Below are 19,508 nucleotides of genomic sequence, written 5' to 3' on the forward strand. Positions count from 1 at the left end.
TGCTCGTTTTATTCAACAAACAGCCCAAAATCTAAATATATCCAACTAAAATGACTGCATGTGAAACAGTGGAACGCAACATTTGACAAGCTGGATGCAGCCGTTGTTCATTAATTAATTGTCAGTCCATCAGTTAATCGATAAATCTGTAGCATAGAAGTTCAAATTCCGGGCGAAGAGTGAGAATTAGTCGGAATCTGAACGACAGCCGATGCATCGGTGCGACTCTGTCTTTCGGACCTCCGGCTGCTGCCTGCTCATTTTCACGGCTCCTCACGGTTCGTGAAGCCACCAGGGGCTCGCGCTCGGCTCATTACAGCTAAAGTAAATGTAATTTCACATGATGCTTCCGCTCTCAGAATAGTATGTGACGATGTTTCCATTTTGAGGAGCGCCTCTCGATTAAAACTCACTCCTGGAACGTGCAATTTGGTGAAAGCTTTTAGCTAAAGTACAAATCACAGAGCTGAACTCACAGCGGGGGATCCGAGCCGCTGTACAGGCCTGAACATAGATTTATTTATGCTTAAAAACCTCTTTTGGATAAATTTTTTAAAAACACACACGATTAAAAAATAACCACAGCCGCTTCATGTCAAACAAAGTTTAATGAAACTTAAAACCTCACTGAACAATTTCAGAAGCCAGTCAGAAAACACTCATAGTCAGTTCACTTTGTGGAGATGAAATGTTTTGTTTTTGTCGAAGCAGCTGCTGCCACGCAACCTTCATTCTTCGTGTAGTGTGTGGAAGTAAATGCTTGAACTATGCACCACAGCAGAGCAGCGAAATGAAACGCAGTCCGTCATGTGGCGTCAGGAACACTGCAGACACATGCTGTTTGGTATTAAAGGAAACAATGGCAGCCAGTGACGAATACAACTGTGCACATTCAGATCCAAAGTTAATTCATGTCCCGTTCAAGTCCCCCAAAAATAAGTTTGGTTACATTCAAAAGAAAAACGGCCCACCAAACGCTGCTGGTGGCTGCTTTAACAGAATAAAACAAATTCCTGTCATTGGCACTTTAAGTTAGTTTTTAACCAATCAGAGGTCAGTTCTTCATATCCATCTTAAATACAGAGGAGCTGCTTCATTTTACCACAACTGACACAAAATGATGATGAGGCCTTTTTTTTTTTTTTGTTGAAGTAGCGAGTCATGATGAAGGCAGGTGAAGCTGAGTCACAATAAATTTTAGAGTCTGAGATTATATCTGACTGACAATATGTTTAATATCACCGGACGTCGCTTCCTCTCACTGCCTTGATGTGGAACAATCAGCCTATCTCCATTTTGGACAAAACAAAGACTAGAAAGCCTCACAGAGTCCTTCTTTAAACCCAGATCTGGAAACACGCCAGAAAAGACTGAGCTCGCTGTAATGCTCTTGCATACAGATGTGGTGTAACAGTATCGTGTTGTAAAATCAGACGCAGTCAAATCCAAACAGAACAGCTTCAAAAAAAAAAAAAAAAGGTTTTACTGTTTTACGGTAACTTCAAACCTCTGGAGTGTGAGCGACAGGAGCAGAAAACACACGAGTGCTTCAGTTATGCTTGCAGCCATTTTCCAAGTATTCTCTTAATTTTCCCCATTGAGGAACTTATGGAATGAGGGCTTGAATACGTAAAAGCACATGTGAACTACTGAGAGAATAAGATGAACAGAGCTCTGGCAGGGAGGAAACTCGGTGCAGAGCGACGTCCCTGAACCCCGCCTGCATTCAAGCCTGGGCATCTGACCCCTGACTCCTTTGGTACAAACAAAGGGGAAATACTTCAGGAGAAATCTCATGTGACCCCCCCACTTAAATTTAAAATTTTCTATGCAACTGAGTGACGAAAGCAAAAGAAATCTGCATCACAGCAGATGGATTAAAAAATAAGATTGAATCTGGATAAAGCCTTTGTACAGAAATCACGTCCGTTCACACCAAATTTAAAGCGTAATAGTACATTTATACAGCAGTGCAACACACCCTAGCGTGGGCAGTGTTACCTGACATGACACAAAGAAATAACATGACCCACAGCCTCCAGCAGAGGGAGCTGTCAGCCTAAATCTGGGCTGTGTGCTGAGACATCTTGCCCAGCAACTGTTCTTCCTCTCATTAGCTAAAGCTTTTCAATAAAACAGGCAAACCCATTCGCTCTGAGCCAAGGCTGTCTCTCATCACCCAGTGAGACTAACACAGCTTCAGCCAATCGCGTGCTCGACCGCCTGCAGGGGCGCGAAGGCGGCTGGCTGCAGACCTCACTTCACCTCACAGAGACAGATCACAATCAGGGCAGGATATAAAGCGTTTTGTCCGCTGGCCATCGAGCCGGGAAGCCGTGCCTTTCTGACAGAGTGGGCAGCGGAGCAAAAAGCAGCGTCTGGTATCGGGGATGGGCGGCCTCGTGTCAGGCTTACGATGAGTCTGCATGTTTGTTTGTTTTGGCCACAGACAGCACAGCAGCTGATTTCAGAGGTGACTAACGCATCAGAGCCAGGAAGGAAGGGTTAATCAGTGAAATCAGCTGCTGTCCTGCTGCTCATTCTCCTGGTTTCACTGATGACTTGGTGTTACATTCCCACCCTGACTCACATGTAGGCACAGAAACATACTGCACATTTCACCATATAAAAATAGATTTAAGGCAACACTGAAAACCCCTGCCAACCCCCCCTCCCCCCCATCTCCTCCCTCCCATGCTGCTCCTGTAAGATTAAAACACAAATAACTGCATGTTTCTTGATTTTACAGTTAATAAATCCAGATTTATCAATGTCCCAAAACTACTTTTTGGCTGTTGAATCAGCTTTCATCAGCAAACTGAAATGAATACGCTGCAGTAGCTGTTCTCAGTCACTGGCCCTTCACTCCTTCTATAAAACACTTTTTTGGACCGTTTCCTCTCAAAACAGGTCAAGTTCGTGGTTCATCGCAGAGTGCAGCGTCATTCAAAAGTTATTCATGATGATGGAAACTGAAGTATACAAACGCTTCCTGCTTCCTAATGTTACTGCCACTGAGCAGTTAATGGGTGTGAATTTCAAACCCTGATGTACACGAGGGTAACTCAACTTTTTGCTGATCAGTGTTTTTAACCTGACAGCAGCAGCAGCCTCCAGTCCCAACCCTCCCATTCAGTACCGTTATTTCCAAAAACAAGCAAAATTCACCAGTATGAAATACTTAATACCGCTGGGGTTTCTCCGAGTGTTGAGCTCCTCCGCTGACGGACGCCAGCGGGGGTTTGTTTCTTCCACTTGAATCGTTAAAAGCAGAGGGGAGAAGAATTTCATCCTGACTTCTCTCTGCAGGCCACCGGTTGCTCCTCAGCGTGAAGAAAGGGAGGGGAAGGAGGAGAGACGCGTCCCTCGTCCTGTATCTGTCCACCTGTCCATAGTCGGGAGGTCACTTCTATCAGAGCGCGAAGAAGAGGATGAGGACCACGATCATGATGGCGACCAGCACGCCGATGGCACACCACTGTCTGCGACCTGAAGAACACACACGTCTTTAGACTCAGGCTGAGACTGACTTCCGTTGTTTTTCTTGCCGGCACTGACTACGATTACATGCACACTAATACTCTGAATTAAGTCTCATTCTGAGTGGAGCATTTTCCGATAAAGATATGTGGGATACGCTGATATTATTCAGATTTCAGGAGTATTCTTTGGACGCGGGCACAGCACAGTCTACGACACGCAGCCTCCTTCCTGTTTACAGTCAGCTCTGCTTGTTGTCTAGCCAACAGTTTTCAAGGCTGGGGTAAAGGTGCAGGCGCTACGAAAAGCCCACATTTCTTTCCAGAAGGAGAAACAAACCTACTTTAAAACATTATGAAAGACTTGTATATATGCACGGCTGCACGTGAACAGGAATATTAGAAAACTCATTTTCATTATCCACATAAGACTGCTTAGTAGGAATACTGTATTTTAGTGCAAAAACCGGAACATGTTGTGCATGTTAGCAGTCGCTTTCACTATCAGCTGTTTTCAGCCGGCTATGACATGTGACCACACAGATCTTTGAAAGTATTTAAGGAATTGTTCAACATTTTGGGAAAGGCACCTATTTGCCTTCCTGTGATCCTTTGCTGGTTTTCGAATGTTTCGAAAGAGCCGAGCTAGCTCTTGCCCCTTGCTTTGTGTCAAGCTAAGCTAACCAGCTGCTGGCTCGAGCTGCATGTTTAGCGCACACACGAGAGTAGCGTCAACGTTTTCACTTAATAGCAAAAAGTGGAAGTGTCTTATTTCATACAAATAAAATGTCCGACATCTTGTGATTGCAGACGTGTTGCGTTTCATTACACATTTTGGATTTTCTGTGTAATTATACTGTGAAATTCTGCACTCAATGTTCAGCTGACGCTTGTGCGATTGTAAAGATTTCAATAAAACAATTTGCATCGACACTTTTAAGAGCTTTTATCGACGTGTTTGGGTTGCAAGCAGCTGGCTGCTAGTGAATAAACATTACAAGCAGCAGTGGGTGCAAAAATGTACCTCTGTGCGTGTGTGTACACTTACTGCTGGTCATGTGAGACACCTTCTCCAGCTTCTTTAGAACCGAGTCCATGCGGGACGATGTCTGATCCATCTCGTCTCCAAAATCCCCCAACATGCTGAGCAACAAGAGGAGCACACGGTCACTTCAACCACACGAAGCACCACAAAAACTTGAGGACACATCAGTCAGATCACCAAGTCAGATTCCACGTTCTCCAAACTTTTTTAGCCACTAAAACCGTTTATTAAGATCAAGCCACAGTGTCCTTGGCCATGATGAGGGGAAGAATGAACCGTGGGCTGGGCGTCTGAGTGATGAAGAAAACAATACTGCACTTCTGAAGGATTGCTGACACCCTTGGAGGCCACAGCGTTTTTGCATCCCACAATAGTAAAGTGTGAGTTGAGAGAGACTTGCTGACATTTTTGCTGCCACATGCGCAGTTTGTCCTCAGGGTGGAGCTAGAGTTCACTGAAACTGAACTGCTTTAAAGACGGTGAGGTCTGCAGGCAGCGACGCTGAGAAAATGAACATTCATTTTGGTGTGAATCTGCTGGGACATACTGGGATTTAACTGATGGTGGCCATATAGTTTGTGTATGTTGTTAACTGTGTTTCTTATTATGATGATTTCCTGCATTTCCCAGAATTCCTTCTGGCAATGGCAAAGACTGTCCTGCTTTCAGTGAATGTGGCCTGTGTGACACGGGCTGATAAGATGCACTTTGATGGTTGTTTTCCTTATCAATTTATCTGCCACTTACTTTCTTGAATAATCAAATTATCACTTTTTAATCACAAATTATCAAATTTTCACAACCACAATTTCCTGAAGCCAAAAGCGACGTCTTCAAACTGCTTGTTTTGTCCGACTAACGGTCCAAGCTGAAGATAGTCAGTTTACGGTCATGTGAGATAGCGAAAGCATCAAATCCTAACAAATGAAAGGCTGAACACCAGAAAAAATGATCAACTGAATGACTAATTGAATAGAAACAGTTCCCTTTACTGTCTCGTGACTAATCGATGAGTCGACCGATTGTTCCAGTTCTGTGGCACCAAAACCTGAACGAAGCGCGTTTACTGTTGATGTTTCAGGTCACTGACAACAAAAGACACATAGTCCGTCACACGGGCTGAAACTAGAATGAGAAAATAAAAGGTGACTTCACACTTCTTAAAGGTCAGAGAGAAGAAGAGGATTCAGTTTCAGCTGTCTGTCTCTCGCTGTGCAGCTTGATGCTGGTGTGTGTGTGATTACTCACACAGCCTGCTCGTCCAGCTCGTCCCCGATGCGTCCCGACATGTCTTTGAGGACTCTGATGCTGCCTGACACCAACTCCAGCTGCTCGTCCTGCTCCTGCATGATCAGCTACACACACGTACACATTAAGTTACTCTTCTTCCTCACGTTCTGTTTATTTCCCAGCTGAACATGCGTGTAATTCGTCTGTTTTTGCATTGCTGACACAACAAAGCTGTAATGTGCCTAAACGAGTGCCTCCCACATGTGCTGTTGGGTGAGCTGATGAAACCCCACGAGAGCAGAAAGACGCTGCTCTTCGATCATTAAATCAAAGGTGCGAAGGAGCGCGCGCCGTTTTCCATTCACGTCCTCCTAAAACCGCAACCCGACACAGGATGCGTGAAGAAATTCAGCACCACAGGAAATCGAAACCACCAGCTCATCCTCCGACACTGAAAATAACCTTTACGCACTGATTTAATCCTCTCTCGTTTCACTCACAGCGTGACGCTTTGTAAAGCAGATCTGGACTACCTCATCTTTCTAAATGGGCTGCAGCAGGGATACTACGCTCCGCGCTCATTTATTATTCTCGTCATGTGATCCTTTGATTCGATCTGTCTCCTCCTCTGTTAACGTAACCTAATGAAAACAACAATCACAGTGTTTTCAAGCTTCGGCCTGACGGTTCGGATGTTCTCATATTGTTTCTATGAAATCTCATATGCGTAACTGCAAATAAAGTCACATTATCGTGTGAAACAAATCCTTATTTGCTGCCGCATGACTTAAATAAAGGAGAGAATATAAAGCCTTCCTCCTTTTCACTGCTTTGTTCGCCTCTTCCTGTCACCTTTACCCCTTAATCAAACCCTACTTTATTCTCTTCTACCTGCTGTTGTTCCTGTTGCTCCTCGATGTATCTGGAGTTTGCAGACACCATGTGAGCCTCCAGTCCCGTTGACCTGTTCTGGCCTGAGGACGTCAGCAAAGCCTGGACAAAGACACACACAAGACACGGGGAAAGAGTGTGTATATTGTATTCTAGTAGCTGCAAAAGTCGGCCTGTAGCTGGAACTATGTGACTTCTGACAGTTTGCTGGAGCGTTACAGCTGCTACTGGCTGCGACACTCGGCAAATCACAAGCTGCTGCAAGAGTTTGTTTTCTGCATCAGATGGAAATGTGTCAGAGCGACCTGTCAACATATCAGCTGAAGCGTGAAAAAGTTAAATTGAGAGATGCCTGAATCAGGCAAGCTGTGAAAAACTATGAGCTGACGTAAAACAACAAATAAAAGTTCTTGAAAACACGGACGACGGGCGGCACTTCAGCAGACTTCTGTAAATGACTGGTGACTACAGTTACTCTGTCAAGTTACAACGAAAAGTATGTGTACGTGCTAACATTAGCATGCTAACACACTGGCATTACTGTACAATGCAAATATAACAAAAGTAAAAGTGTCTGATCGAAGTATGGCCAAGTGTGACAGCATAATGCTGCTCTTGAGATGTCCTAAAATGGCCACCGTACAGACCCTTTTGATTACGTTGTCTCTACAGTTTTCATCCATCAGCCTCACGGGAACCCTGGACCTGTCTCGTTCATGTGCGTGGGGAACCAACAGGAAGCCAGCTGGCTCAGTCAGCATCAGTTTCCCAACATGCACGCTGTCTGGGGGCTGGAGACTCGACAGTTTGCTCTATGGGCCCGAAAAGGAATGAACTGGAATGAATGTGGCACCATCTTCAAACCCAGTATCCAGTCCTGCCACTAAGCTAGGCTACTGTTTGCCATGCTAATACGAAACCATCTGATAAGTAACGTGTGGAAACATTTCCAATTTGACCCCAAAAACTTGGTGATCATGAACTAAAGAAAGGCTTTGGCTGACCGGTGCAGGATTAGGCTTTGAGGATTGTGTTCGAAATAATTCGAACTTCACGACTGTGTTTGTATGGAGACCACATTAAGCAACAAAGCTTTCGAGAAGTCTGGACTTTCCTGAGGTTAGGGGGATGCCCGATCCAGATTTGAACCAGAGATATCGCTGTTATGTCTTTAGTGTCTTCAACGCCATTTTGATAATGGTGCCATAAACATTATATTGGCCAACATTGCAGATGACGTACTTGTGTTATTAATTTAGACCAAAGTCCAAGATGCACAAGAGGTTGTTCACGCTAGCTTTTGAACCTGGAAACCTGTGAGAGTTGCAGAACTCAGACCAAATAACACATAATTGATTACATATTAGCCATAAAGTGTATGTATTGTGTATGTACTCAGTATGTGTGCAAACATCCACAAACCTCTCTGTTCTTCTTCTCTGCCTGAGCCACAGAAGAAGGGCTGGACAGCTGAACCTTCATCTCCTGCACACACACACGCAAAGAAAACCATTTACAACTCACACTCCACAATGTTTCACAATGGTAGCAAGAATCACTTTAAAGGCCCGGCTCGGTGCAGACGGCTTCATTAATGAGATTTTCTGCCGCTGTTCCAGAATAGCCGGCTGGCAAATCAAAATGTCAGAGGGTCTTTTGTTCCCTCTCAGTAACGCTCTTTTCTTCGGCTCCGATGACTCAGTCCTCTTCAGGTCTATTTAAGGATGGTACCTTTGCCTGCAAGACTCGTGTTGGAAAGTGACTCATACTTTCCATCGTGCCAACAACGTGGACATTGAATGAATTCAGCCAAAACAGCGGCGGCGCAGGTAAACAAGCTGACAGGTATTGATCGATAATCAAACATACGTCTCTAGTGAAAACACAGTGAAAACACATAAGTTACGCTGTTCTTCAGTTGTGCGAGCTGCTGCTGTGACTGATGTTTGACTTTGTCTGACCTGCACAGTCTGTGCGCTATATTAGAAACACTTATGTCACCGAAACACAACAGAGACAACGCTTGTATAACTGTCTCTCTTCCAACGTGACCCCTCATAACCACTGGTGACATCTTTCAAGAAAAAAAACATACACACTCTGCACGGAGATAAAACTCACACAGCGGTGAAATGTCAGATGATCGGACAGCAGTTAATTGCTTTAGTTTGTATTTTTCTCACGCAGCATCAACACATTACGACTATGTTTTGCACACAATAGCTGTCGTCCTCGTCCAACATGGAGGAAACCCCACCACTCACAACATCGCTCCCTCAGTCACGATTCCTCATTTAATATACTCAGTTTACACTTCAGTGTGCATCGAATAGATTCCTGCAGCTGTTAGTTTTCACATCTATAAAAGAAAAATCAGACAGCATGTCAACTGATATTTGCTATATTTAACTTAAACTAATAAGCTATAAACATATTTTTGTAAGGATGCCTTAAAGTTGTTTAGTAAAAGGATTTGGACCATGATTAGATTAGATTAAATTAGATTAGCCTTATTTGTCCCCTTAGGAGAAATCGGTCTTGATGCAGCGTCCCACACGTTCAATCAAACTACAGGAAACACGCAGCATCGCCCCCGGATCGATAAACACCTACAGGGCATCGCTCTGAGCGCTACCATTTCACTATGACAGAATACATCTGTGCTTTCCGCTGGACCAACTATCGAACGGCTGCGCTGTTTCTCCATCGGCCAAACGAATCTTTGACATTTCTGTGCTACACTGTTTATCTGCAGACATCAATAAATTAATAACATCAATCCACCTGATTCATCAGTCTTCACTTCATCATATACCTGAAAAGGCATCTACTTCACAAATGTTCATGTAACACAATGATACACAAAGAACAAGCAAAGACTTTAACTTTGACATCCCAAGATGGCAAAAACAACGTGCCAGAAAAAACAGGTAAAAACAACTCAGATCTGTTTACCTGGACAGATTTCCTGGTTCGCTCCACGAAGTCTCTCCTCTCCTGAAGTTCATTGTCACCCAGTTTGAACTTCCCCGGGTTCGACTCCACAATATCTGAGCCAGTTAAGGACCCAACAGACACGCCAACCCGTCTGATGACCTTCCATGCAGTTACTGTTAAAACTGCAGAACTCCAAGACCTTTTAATGCATTCATTACCAACAGCTAATACCACTGAAGAAGACAAACATGTTTGAAAAGGAAAATATTCACAAAGAGTAGAGAAAGTTTATCAGGAAATTGTCACGGTGACTCTGAATTTCCCCACAATGCAATCTGATTCGTCTCTTTATCTGTCATTTAGTCACAGGGAAAGAGCATTTTAATGTTGTCTTCTTACACAATCTAATACATGTCCAGTTGAAAGATGTCACAGCAGAATATATAAAATAAACTAATATGTGTTATAAACACGGCAACAATAATTTAACAAAACTCTGGTGAACTGTCTTAAACTATTAACGTTAAAGCCAATTTCATGTCTCTCCTGTCCCACAAATGCAGCATCCTCTGATTTACAGCATAATAACCACAGTCATGAGTCTGGATAAGTGGAAAGATAAAGGGAGCAGAGGGAGACACAAAGCATCTGTTTGTTTTAAAAATACTGACAGTCATGTGAAGATACGGGCTGTGAGGATGAGGGCAAGAGAGTTTTCTTGTTTAGAGGATACTGATGGTCTCACTGAGGTCCTCCAGGTCCCAGTCTATGGCTCTTAGACAGTTCCTCAGTTCATTGGTACTCCAATCCAGTTCGTCGCGACTTACCTGAAAGCACAGAAACCAGCAGACTCTTTCTAACTACAGATATGGTGTAAATATTCTACACAACCTCCATGCCAGCAGATTTCAGGCACAATTTTGTTTTCACAATTTCGTGCTTGCAAATAGAATTACCACCACGCTGGTGTATTCAGTCAAGCAGCAGCTGACGTCCATGTCTGTCCCGATTAACGGACTGAAGACTTTGAGGGAATTTAATAATAAAAGTATTCAGTGTATTTTTGCTGAAATTGAAGTTATTAAATTACTGACACAAATGAATCCAGTGAATAATTTCCAGTGAGAAACGTGCTGTCTTCACTTAGAGACTATTTGTTCAGAGGAGTACAGAGGACTGATGGAGAGCTTCATCACATGGTGTGATGATGAGCTCAGTCTCCGCAGAACCATTGAGCGTGTGTGCGCTTCAAATATGGATGTTGCTGCAAAGAATCGACAAACCGTAAAAGGTGGACGCCCAACATTAGCGCCACTGATTCACTTTCTGTGCTTTCCTGTACTTGCAATGATGGATTCTTTACATAGGTTTTAGCAAAGATTACATTTTAAAAACTGATTTTAAAATAATGCTAGTATTTCCAGTCTTTTTGTACACCCAACAGTTTATCAAACGGATCGTTAAAGGAAATCAACAAAGACTTGTTTCAATTACTATGAGCACGTACTGTATAACGAGCAAATAAAAGATCTACACCACTTCCACAATGAATACATCACATTAGGAAAGCACAGCAAACAAATAGCACACAAGCAAATTAAGAAATACATTAATTAAGTTTTTTTTCAGAAAAAATGAGCAAATACAGAAATGCCGCATGTTGCACAGCCAATCTGTGTGTTACTGCGTTGAACCAGCTGGAAAAAGAAATCTTCCTCTGAGACAATTAAGTCTAAAGTCAACAGAACAAAACAAATGAGTTACAACAAAATATACATCTTGAAGGACATTACAAACTGATGAACACGCTAATAATTAGTATCAGGGAAATGCGTCACATATAACAAATATCCTTAAGATTATAATAATTATACAATCAGATTTTAATTTTCAAAAACTAAAATAAAGACTACTCTGACGAGCTGTGTTCATCAGTTTTAAAGTGTCCCCCACAAATCTTTGTTGTGTTGTGTCCAATTTCCAACGCTTCTGTATTTGCAGCGTGTTTATTTGTGCCACCTGTGTGCTGTTAAATTGGTGAATAGGTGCGTGTCATTTATTTGCAGTGTAAGTTTGATGTGTGTGCTGAACTGTCTTGACCACCTGGGCTTTAGATCCTACTCTCTGGTTTGGGGTGTGTTAATGTGTCTTCAGTCAGTCAGGATTGTGTGTCCGCCTACATGACTCTGAGGGGCTCGTAGTTTCAGGACAGTGATTTCTGTATTGACACTGTCGACATGGAGGACTGCTCACCTGTGTCCCATCCTGCAACAGTTCCTCCCATCTATGAAACAGGCCACGAGCACGAGTCAGGGCCTTCTGCACCTCCCTGATCACACACAAACAAACAAACAAACACACACACACACACACACACACACACACACACACACACACACACACACACACACACACACACACACACACACACACACAATCATCATCATCATCGTCAACAGCAGCAGCAGCACAGAATCTGAAAGCTAGCTGTCTTCGCCTTTGAGACACCTGGTTGTTTCCCAGCTAACACGTTACGCCCCTCGTTTAACCAAAACAAACACAGATTTCACATCCTTCTCTAACTTCGCAGCGCCTTGCAAACTGCCTGACAGCAGAGTCCCAAAGCTGCCCAGGTGTTTACCATGAAAGGCAGACGAAACAAACACCAATGTCAGAGATTACTCAGTGCGGAACCGACTCTTGTTAGACTGAACAAACACGAACACACTGATTAGCTCAGCGCAGCTGGTAACGATGTGGCTAGTTAGCTACAGCTAGCCTTCTAGCTAACTTCGCTAATGAAACTTTGTCCTTGAGTAAAACACCAACACACTGGCGAGTTCAGCTTTCAGCGTGTACTTTCTTGAATTAGTTTGAGATAACGCCGAGTTTTATGTGTTATTTTGTTAATTTCTTACCCTTTCACAACGAAAAATGGGTCCTCTATCGACATGATGCTTACTTCCGCTTCACTATTTGCGCATGCGCATGACTCAATCGGTCTCCAATGACAGTTGGAAGTTTGTGTCGCCTGTGCTTATTCAGACGTTTCAATTAAACACGGTTATGGTTATTTATGGCACTCACGTGTACCAAAACCATCCACTGTATTGTTTAGCAGTGCACAATTTATTTCACATCCCAGCTTGTACATTTTGGAAAAAAACAAAACAAAACAAAACATAACTCCTTCGTCAGTAGTAAAGATATTTCTGTTTGATCCCGGGTTGAAGCTTGTTAAAGTGAAGGTTTCAGCATGACAAAAGACGGAGGAAAATTTGGCTGGAAGTTGGAGGAATGGACTTGTTAGAGAGCAGTTACCGCCACACATCTGTATAAAATTAGTTGCCGTGGTAACTCCTATGCAATGGCCGCCTGCGTTGGCAGTAAATTACAGGATTTTATATACAAGCAGAAAGCAATGAACTGTACTTAACTCTTTGTATACACGTTGCATGAAATTTTCCAAAGCAAAAAAAATAAATAAATGAATACAATTTGTGACCGAGCCCTCCTAGATGCCCCTATGGTAGATAGAAAACATGATGAAATGTCCTCCGCAGAGACCCAGTGTGCAAGAAAACATGATGGATCGTCCTCTGGGGAGACCGTCCAGAGGACAAAACGCCATGCAGTGTCATATGATGCTCGACAAGGTATTACAAAGGCCTAATCTAGCAGTTATACTTTAAATATGAGTCACATTACAAAACAATTTCAATCTCAACCAGGGTTTGGAATTATTGTGATGCATTCAAGGACCGTGAATGCATCACGACTTTCTGCTGGGCACCCTCAGAGCAGACATAGCCTACAAACTCCTTCACAGTTCAAACTTGATCCTTTTGTCAATCAAAGGAAATGGAAATCTGACAGAGGCTGGTGCATCTTCTAGATGACACACAGCTCCCATTAAAAATTAACTAGTCAATGATCCACATGAATGGACAAAGTGGATCAATGTTAAAAAAAAAAAAAAAAAAAAAAAGTGTGCTCAGCAAATCCTCCAGCAGTGTTTGTTCTGCTTCCTGTCACACCCATTTGTCTGTATTCCTGTGGGCTTTTTCTCTCAATCCCACCCTGTCCTGTCCAACTCCTTCCTTCCTGTCTTCATCCTGTTTCCTCCCCTCTTCTCCTCCCTCACTACACTCCCTCCCTCACTCCCTTCCTGTCCTGTGAAAATTCACAGCCATTTTCGTGGAATCGTCACTCTTAACACACACACGCACACACACACACACACACACACACACACACACACACGCACACACACACACACACACACACACACACACACACACACACACACACACACACACACACACACACACACACTTGTGTGAAAGGTACTATACAAATAAAGTTTATTATTATTACTTTTTGACACCAATTTTTGCTTGTTTCCTCAGTCAGATGAGATCAGGTCAAGACGTCCAGGAGCCCTGAAAGCCTCACATTCACTCTGCCTGTTGGTTTGTGGTCATTTGATTAGAATAAAAACACCTTGTGAATATGCACTATTTAATCACAATATTATCTTATATCATAAGATATTAAGGCAGCATTATCTTTGTACTTCAGTTGTTATTGTACCTACATGGTACACAATTCTTATCAAGTTTTGTTGAATCAAAGTGCCACAAACTAATCTGACAAAGGGCAAACTGGACTCAGGCGATATTCTATCGTAACAGTATCTCTGGCAACATGTAGTTTTGATAAAACTACCATCTGCTGTTTGTACAAGACGGGCATGTGAAGTTGACATGCAACAGTATCCCAGTTTCTACTGGACTATTCCAGCATGTCCAGGTTTCTCAAAACAAGGACTTATCCAGGTTCCTGAAACAAGAATGAAAAATACAGATACATGAAGAATATACAGTACAAATAACTGACCATAAGTGGAATACTATGTCAAACATGTAAACACACTCACACATTCCGCAGCCAATCCAAACAGATGCCTCACAGAGCAAAACGGAGTGTAAAAGACAAGCAGACGCTGCCAATCGTCCCAGCAAATGATCTCTGCATCAAATACACTGATGTCTCAAACTGAATGCGGCGACTGTAGCCCGTGACAGACAGCTCTCTGAAAATACGGAGGGGGGTTACACAGCTTCAAAGCATTCATTATCCAAGAGTGTAGTTCATCATCTATTGAAAAAGTGTCTCACTCTGTCACTTTGCATTGCATATGCAGCACAGATGTTTCTGCACCGTCGTCAGGATGAAAAATAATGAATTAAATATTGATTTTTTTGAGTCTATACAGGCCACCATGAACTCTAAAAGTCCTTATTAACTATTAGACCAAGGCCATGGAAAAGTCTTGATTCTGATTGGCTGGAAGGTGCAACTACACATTTGACACACGTTTGCATGCAGTTCTAAATGAATGCACCAGTATTTATACAGACATGTGGAAACAGAGTGCAGGCTGGTCATCTAATGGATCCCATTCATTCCAGTCATGGAATGCAAACAAACAGTGGGACATGATAACAAATAGGTCAAGTCAATTTTATTGATATAGTCCAAAATCTCAAATCTGCCTTAAAGCACTGCAGTCGACCAGCAAACGGCAGCCTTTATTTATTCAGCATCCATAGATACTTGACGACAGAAAACATTAAGGCATTTTTTTTAAAACTCCAAATCTATTTTTATGACTCACAAAGTTATTTTCCACTTGCTGCATTTGATTTATCTGTACCGCTCGTCTACTGTCCAGCTCAGCGGAATGCAGATCTGCCTCAGTGGAAAGTTCGAGTCATTTTAAAGCACAGTGATGTAGCAGGAAAATCTCTGCTGGAACCAAACAAAGTCTGAAATGAACCGAGTCGCTCTGGCATAACAAAAGCAACTGGCTGAGAGACATCAAGCAGGAAGAAACAGTCAGAGAAATGCTGAATCTATAAATAGACACCCTGACCCATTCCCTTACGATGCCTTCAAGTGCTCTTCGTAAGGATGACCTACTTTCACCTTTGGCAGCCGGCAATGTGACTTTCTGCAAAGAATTCAAGAGAATAATGAAATGTAGGTTGTTGTAAAAGTAGTTGCTTTTTGTTTTGCTGCTTTTTTAGTGCAGACGTTCGTTAAGCTGCTGTGCAGAAGGAAGAGGACACACGTCACGATATTCACTGATAGTGAGTGACGCCAGGATGCAACTAAAAACCATAACAAACATCAGACTGTGCGTCAAACATCTGCAGCACAATTAAACAGGCCCTGCCACATTACCACCACTTGTCTACACACACGCTCGAGTGTCATCGAAAATGTTTTAAATACTACAACAAACCCTTTAAAATCTTAAAGCCTGTTAAATTGTACAAAGTTAAAACTGACAGCTGTCTTTTAAAATGGTGTTGAAAAGCATTTTTCCTGTGATTCCAGGCACCCACTGGTTTCCAGTTATGTCTATAGCATGTGATTATCTATTAGCAGACTTTGGAAACTTGCTTCAGTTGTGTAATCCATTTTTAGTGAATGTCAAATCTGCATTTTTTTTTGTCAGAGTTTAATTATCAGAAAGGTAATATGACAACTGTCTCAGCAAATGTAGGCTAATTTATACACAGAGCGACATCATCAGTCATTTGGAGTTTTCTGCTGATTATTCTCTTGATTAATTGATTCATAATTTGGTCTCTAAAATACCAGAAATAGTGGGAAATGGCCATTATACAACACTGACTCCAAAAATGTTGAAGTCTGTGTAAAACAGATAAAAATGGATTCACTCATTTACAAATGAACTGTATTCACTGACACTAGTTTTACAAAGTCTGCCTGAGCCCATGTAGTAATATCATTTTTACAGGTTTATGAGAGGTTGATGAGAGCAGTGAGACTGGACCAAAGCAGTGAAGTTGTGCGCTGTAAAAGCAAACCAATGCGCTGAAAGAAACTAAAACGCTCTGCAGCGCTGCAGTCAGGTGATCATTTTCTGTGTGCTTATCACTGAGCTACAGCATTCACATCACACATGGTAATCTGATCCATTGACAATGTAGAAATATTGATTAGAGCAGCTTTAAACTGCAGAACAATCATGTAATATTGAAAACAAATAACTGCGTTTACTGTGATTGATCACACATCTCGAGCAAATCTGAAGAATCTGTTGGTTTTCAACCTTATAGAAATGAATGGAAACCAATGGCCACCTGCAACTGTGAGAGAAAAAAGAAAAATCTAAAAATGCACAGCCCGCACTGAAGAAAGACGTGTGATTTGTAGCTTAGAAGCTAAAACTTGCAAACACACTAGTAACGTCCTTAAAAATCAAAACACACTTCCAAACAACACAGTAGTAACGTCCACAGGCTGCCAGAAGCCGTTAATAAAACTCTTCATTTTAACCATTATGCAAGCTTAATTGTGGCAACAGTCTCCATGCTTTCTGCCCCTGAAAGTTCATATTTTGGCAACTAGGTCATTTCCCAGTCCTACCAACCAGTGTTTATACTGTAGAGGGAAATACTGCAGGGCTTTGAAAAGGCAGGCCCCACCCTATGGTCTGCACACACACACACACACACACACACACACACACACACACACTTCACCGCCCATTTGGCCTCAGGCAGATGCAGTGTGAGTATAATCACACATAACAGTGTCACCATAGCGACCGGTCGGGTACAGACCTGAAGTGAAGTCATGTTTGGTTGTTTTCTTTGCTTAAGAAGCGCTGGGCTTATAGAACCACATCCACTGTGAGTCTGAACGGCGAGCTGGGTTTAGTGACTTTGGTCTAAAAGTTGCAATGCATACTTGCAGCAGTGGATAAAGTGTAGACTGTGACTGTGGACATGAGGGTTCAGCATGAACTCCCCTTTGTATCCTTTCAAGTAGCATGTATGGTTTGACTGTGTGCTCTCTCACAGCCAAAATGACATTTTTGATAAAAGCTTGAGTATCTGAAATTCGTTGTCAGATAAAACCAAATCCATTATTAAATGGATTTGGCCATTTAATAAACATATTTTTGTGAGAATTGAATGCATTGCAATTCAACTTTATGTATTAAAACATGCAATTAAGGGTAAGACTTCCTTAAAGTGTCCTATATCATACACTCACTTGCCACTTTTTTAGATACAACACTGATTCCAAAAAGCTGCACTGGATCACATTTTTAGATGCTGTAAGATTTTAAGATTTTGGGCAGGAGGTAACTTTTTTTTGCTCAACACAATTGTCATTGTATACATAGATTTTTTTTAATGTTTACACACCACTGAAGACTGCCGCTGACAGATGAGTTGTTACATCTTGGCATAATTGCTGTTAAGACATTTGGTACCCATTATAGTGTTAGTGTCTCTGCTGCCATGTTCACGTCATGTGGGGAGGAAGAGTAGCGATGGGAAAGGTTTCCATGGACACAGTTTGCATGTTTTTACAGCATCAGACAACTTGGGGTGGTGACTGCCAGTGTTACTGATAACAAGTGTAATTAGCACTCTGAATGAACGGCTGTCCAGCACTGAAGTGCAGTTTTTTGATTTTAACACAAAGTCAGATATGTCTGAATTTTGCGGAGATGAGGAATTCATGTCTCATGTTCCCACTTTGACATTGTCACGAGTAAAAAGAAATACAGATGTGGTTCTTTCCAACCTTCCATGTGTTGCATAGGTGATGTGCATATTGGTGCATAGATGTAGCTGACAAAGAGATAAAGGTAAGTAGGGGGAATCTATTCTATTTTTATTTTGCCTTTTAACATCTTGCCCAGGACAACAGAGGAAAATTTGGCTGAACTATTAGTTGTTGTCTTTTTTTTAATGAACAATGAGCATCAAGGAACACTGTTCGTGTTAAGAAAAAAAAGCTTAAATCAGTAGCAGATAAATCCATGCTTGCACTGGACCAGTGCGCAAAAATGGAAGAATGTACAAAACTAATTGCGCAATCATTATTTTCATGATTGTGCTTCTATTCTTAATGCAGTCACGATAATTTGTATTTCAAATATTTCAAACTATTAAAAGACAGATGTATGGCTGCAGAATGTGTCGCTTCTTTGGGCGTTAACGTAAGAAGTTTATATTTCCAACAGCACATGAACGCATCATCACGGTGCTCGGGGCTGACAGCCTCCTGCCGTTTGACCTCAGCCGAGCCGCTGCTCAGAATGTACACCGGTGACAGCTCCATATATGGCGCAGAGATGACGCCATCACCGCTGTGCCCGGGTGCACGCGTGGGGGAGGGGGGGCTGCGGTTGCGCGTTCGCGTCATGGCTTTTCCACTGTGCGCGTCCCCACGGGGCTTTACTACCGGATGGACCATATATGGAGGCTGAGAGTGCGAGTGAGTGACGTGTGTGTGTGTGTGTGTGTGTGTGTGTGTGTGTGTGTGTGTGTGTGTGTGTGTGTGTGTGTGAGAGAGAGAGAGAGAGAGAGAGAGAGAGAGAGAGAGAGCAGAAACTCCCGAGGAATTAGAGACACGTCTCTTTCTCCCACGTAAATTCTTCGAACTGCACGCTGCGTTTTTTACCAGAATGTAAACACTGACTGACGTGACCTCACTCTTACTGAACTTTCTGTACTTTTTTCTCCTTCTAATATTTAAAATCGACAAGACTTCCTCAAACGCTGCGCAGCAAATCAGCCCAACGCTTCCTCTTCCTCTCCGAAATGTGGAGTCATTTTATAGAATCTTTCAAATGAAACGTATCCCGATAAAATAAAATTTATCATCCTAAAGACTCATTAGAAAATTGTGAATAGGATCATTATTTTGTGGTAAATTAAATGCTGGAACTTGACTTCATCTCAACAGGTTATCTCTATAAATACAAACACTTTTGATTGTTTTAGTTCAGCTAATAACAGCACGTGTAGCCACACATGCATTTTCCGTGAAACAACATCTCTGACAGAATAAAATGTTCTATAAATAAT

General features: G+C 42.3%; 1 protein-coding gene across 1 annotated transcript; it reads right to left on the reverse strand.

Moving 5' to 3' along the window:
* Positions 1-589: 589 nt before the first annotated feature.
* Positions 590-12,566, reverse strand: stx10 (syntaxin 10). The gene is made up of 9 exons (XM_070988456.1): positions 12,501-12,566; positions 11,836-11,911; positions 10,316-10,409; positions 9,601-9,695; positions 8,068-8,130; positions 6,646-6,747; positions 5,773-5,879; positions 4,528-4,622; positions 590-3,489 (listed from the first exon to the last, which is right to left on the reverse strand). The coding sequence occupies exons 1-9, from the start codon at positions 12,533-12,535 to the stop codon at positions 3,413-3,415; spliced, it is 744 nt and encodes a 247-aa protein (XP_070844557.1). The 5' UTR covers positions 12,536-12,566; the 3' UTR covers positions 590-3,412.
* Between the last annotated feature and the right edge of the window lie 6,942 nt (positions 12,567-19,508).

This window comes from Chaetodon trifascialis, chromosome 2 (genome assembly GCF_039877785.1).
Source record: "Chaetodon trifascialis isolate fChaTrf1 chromosome 2, fChaTrf1.hap1, whole genome shotgun sequence".
Lineage (NCBI taxonomy): Eukaryota > Metazoa > Chordata > Actinopteri > Chaetodontiformes > Chaetodontidae > Chaetodon > Chaetodon trifascialis.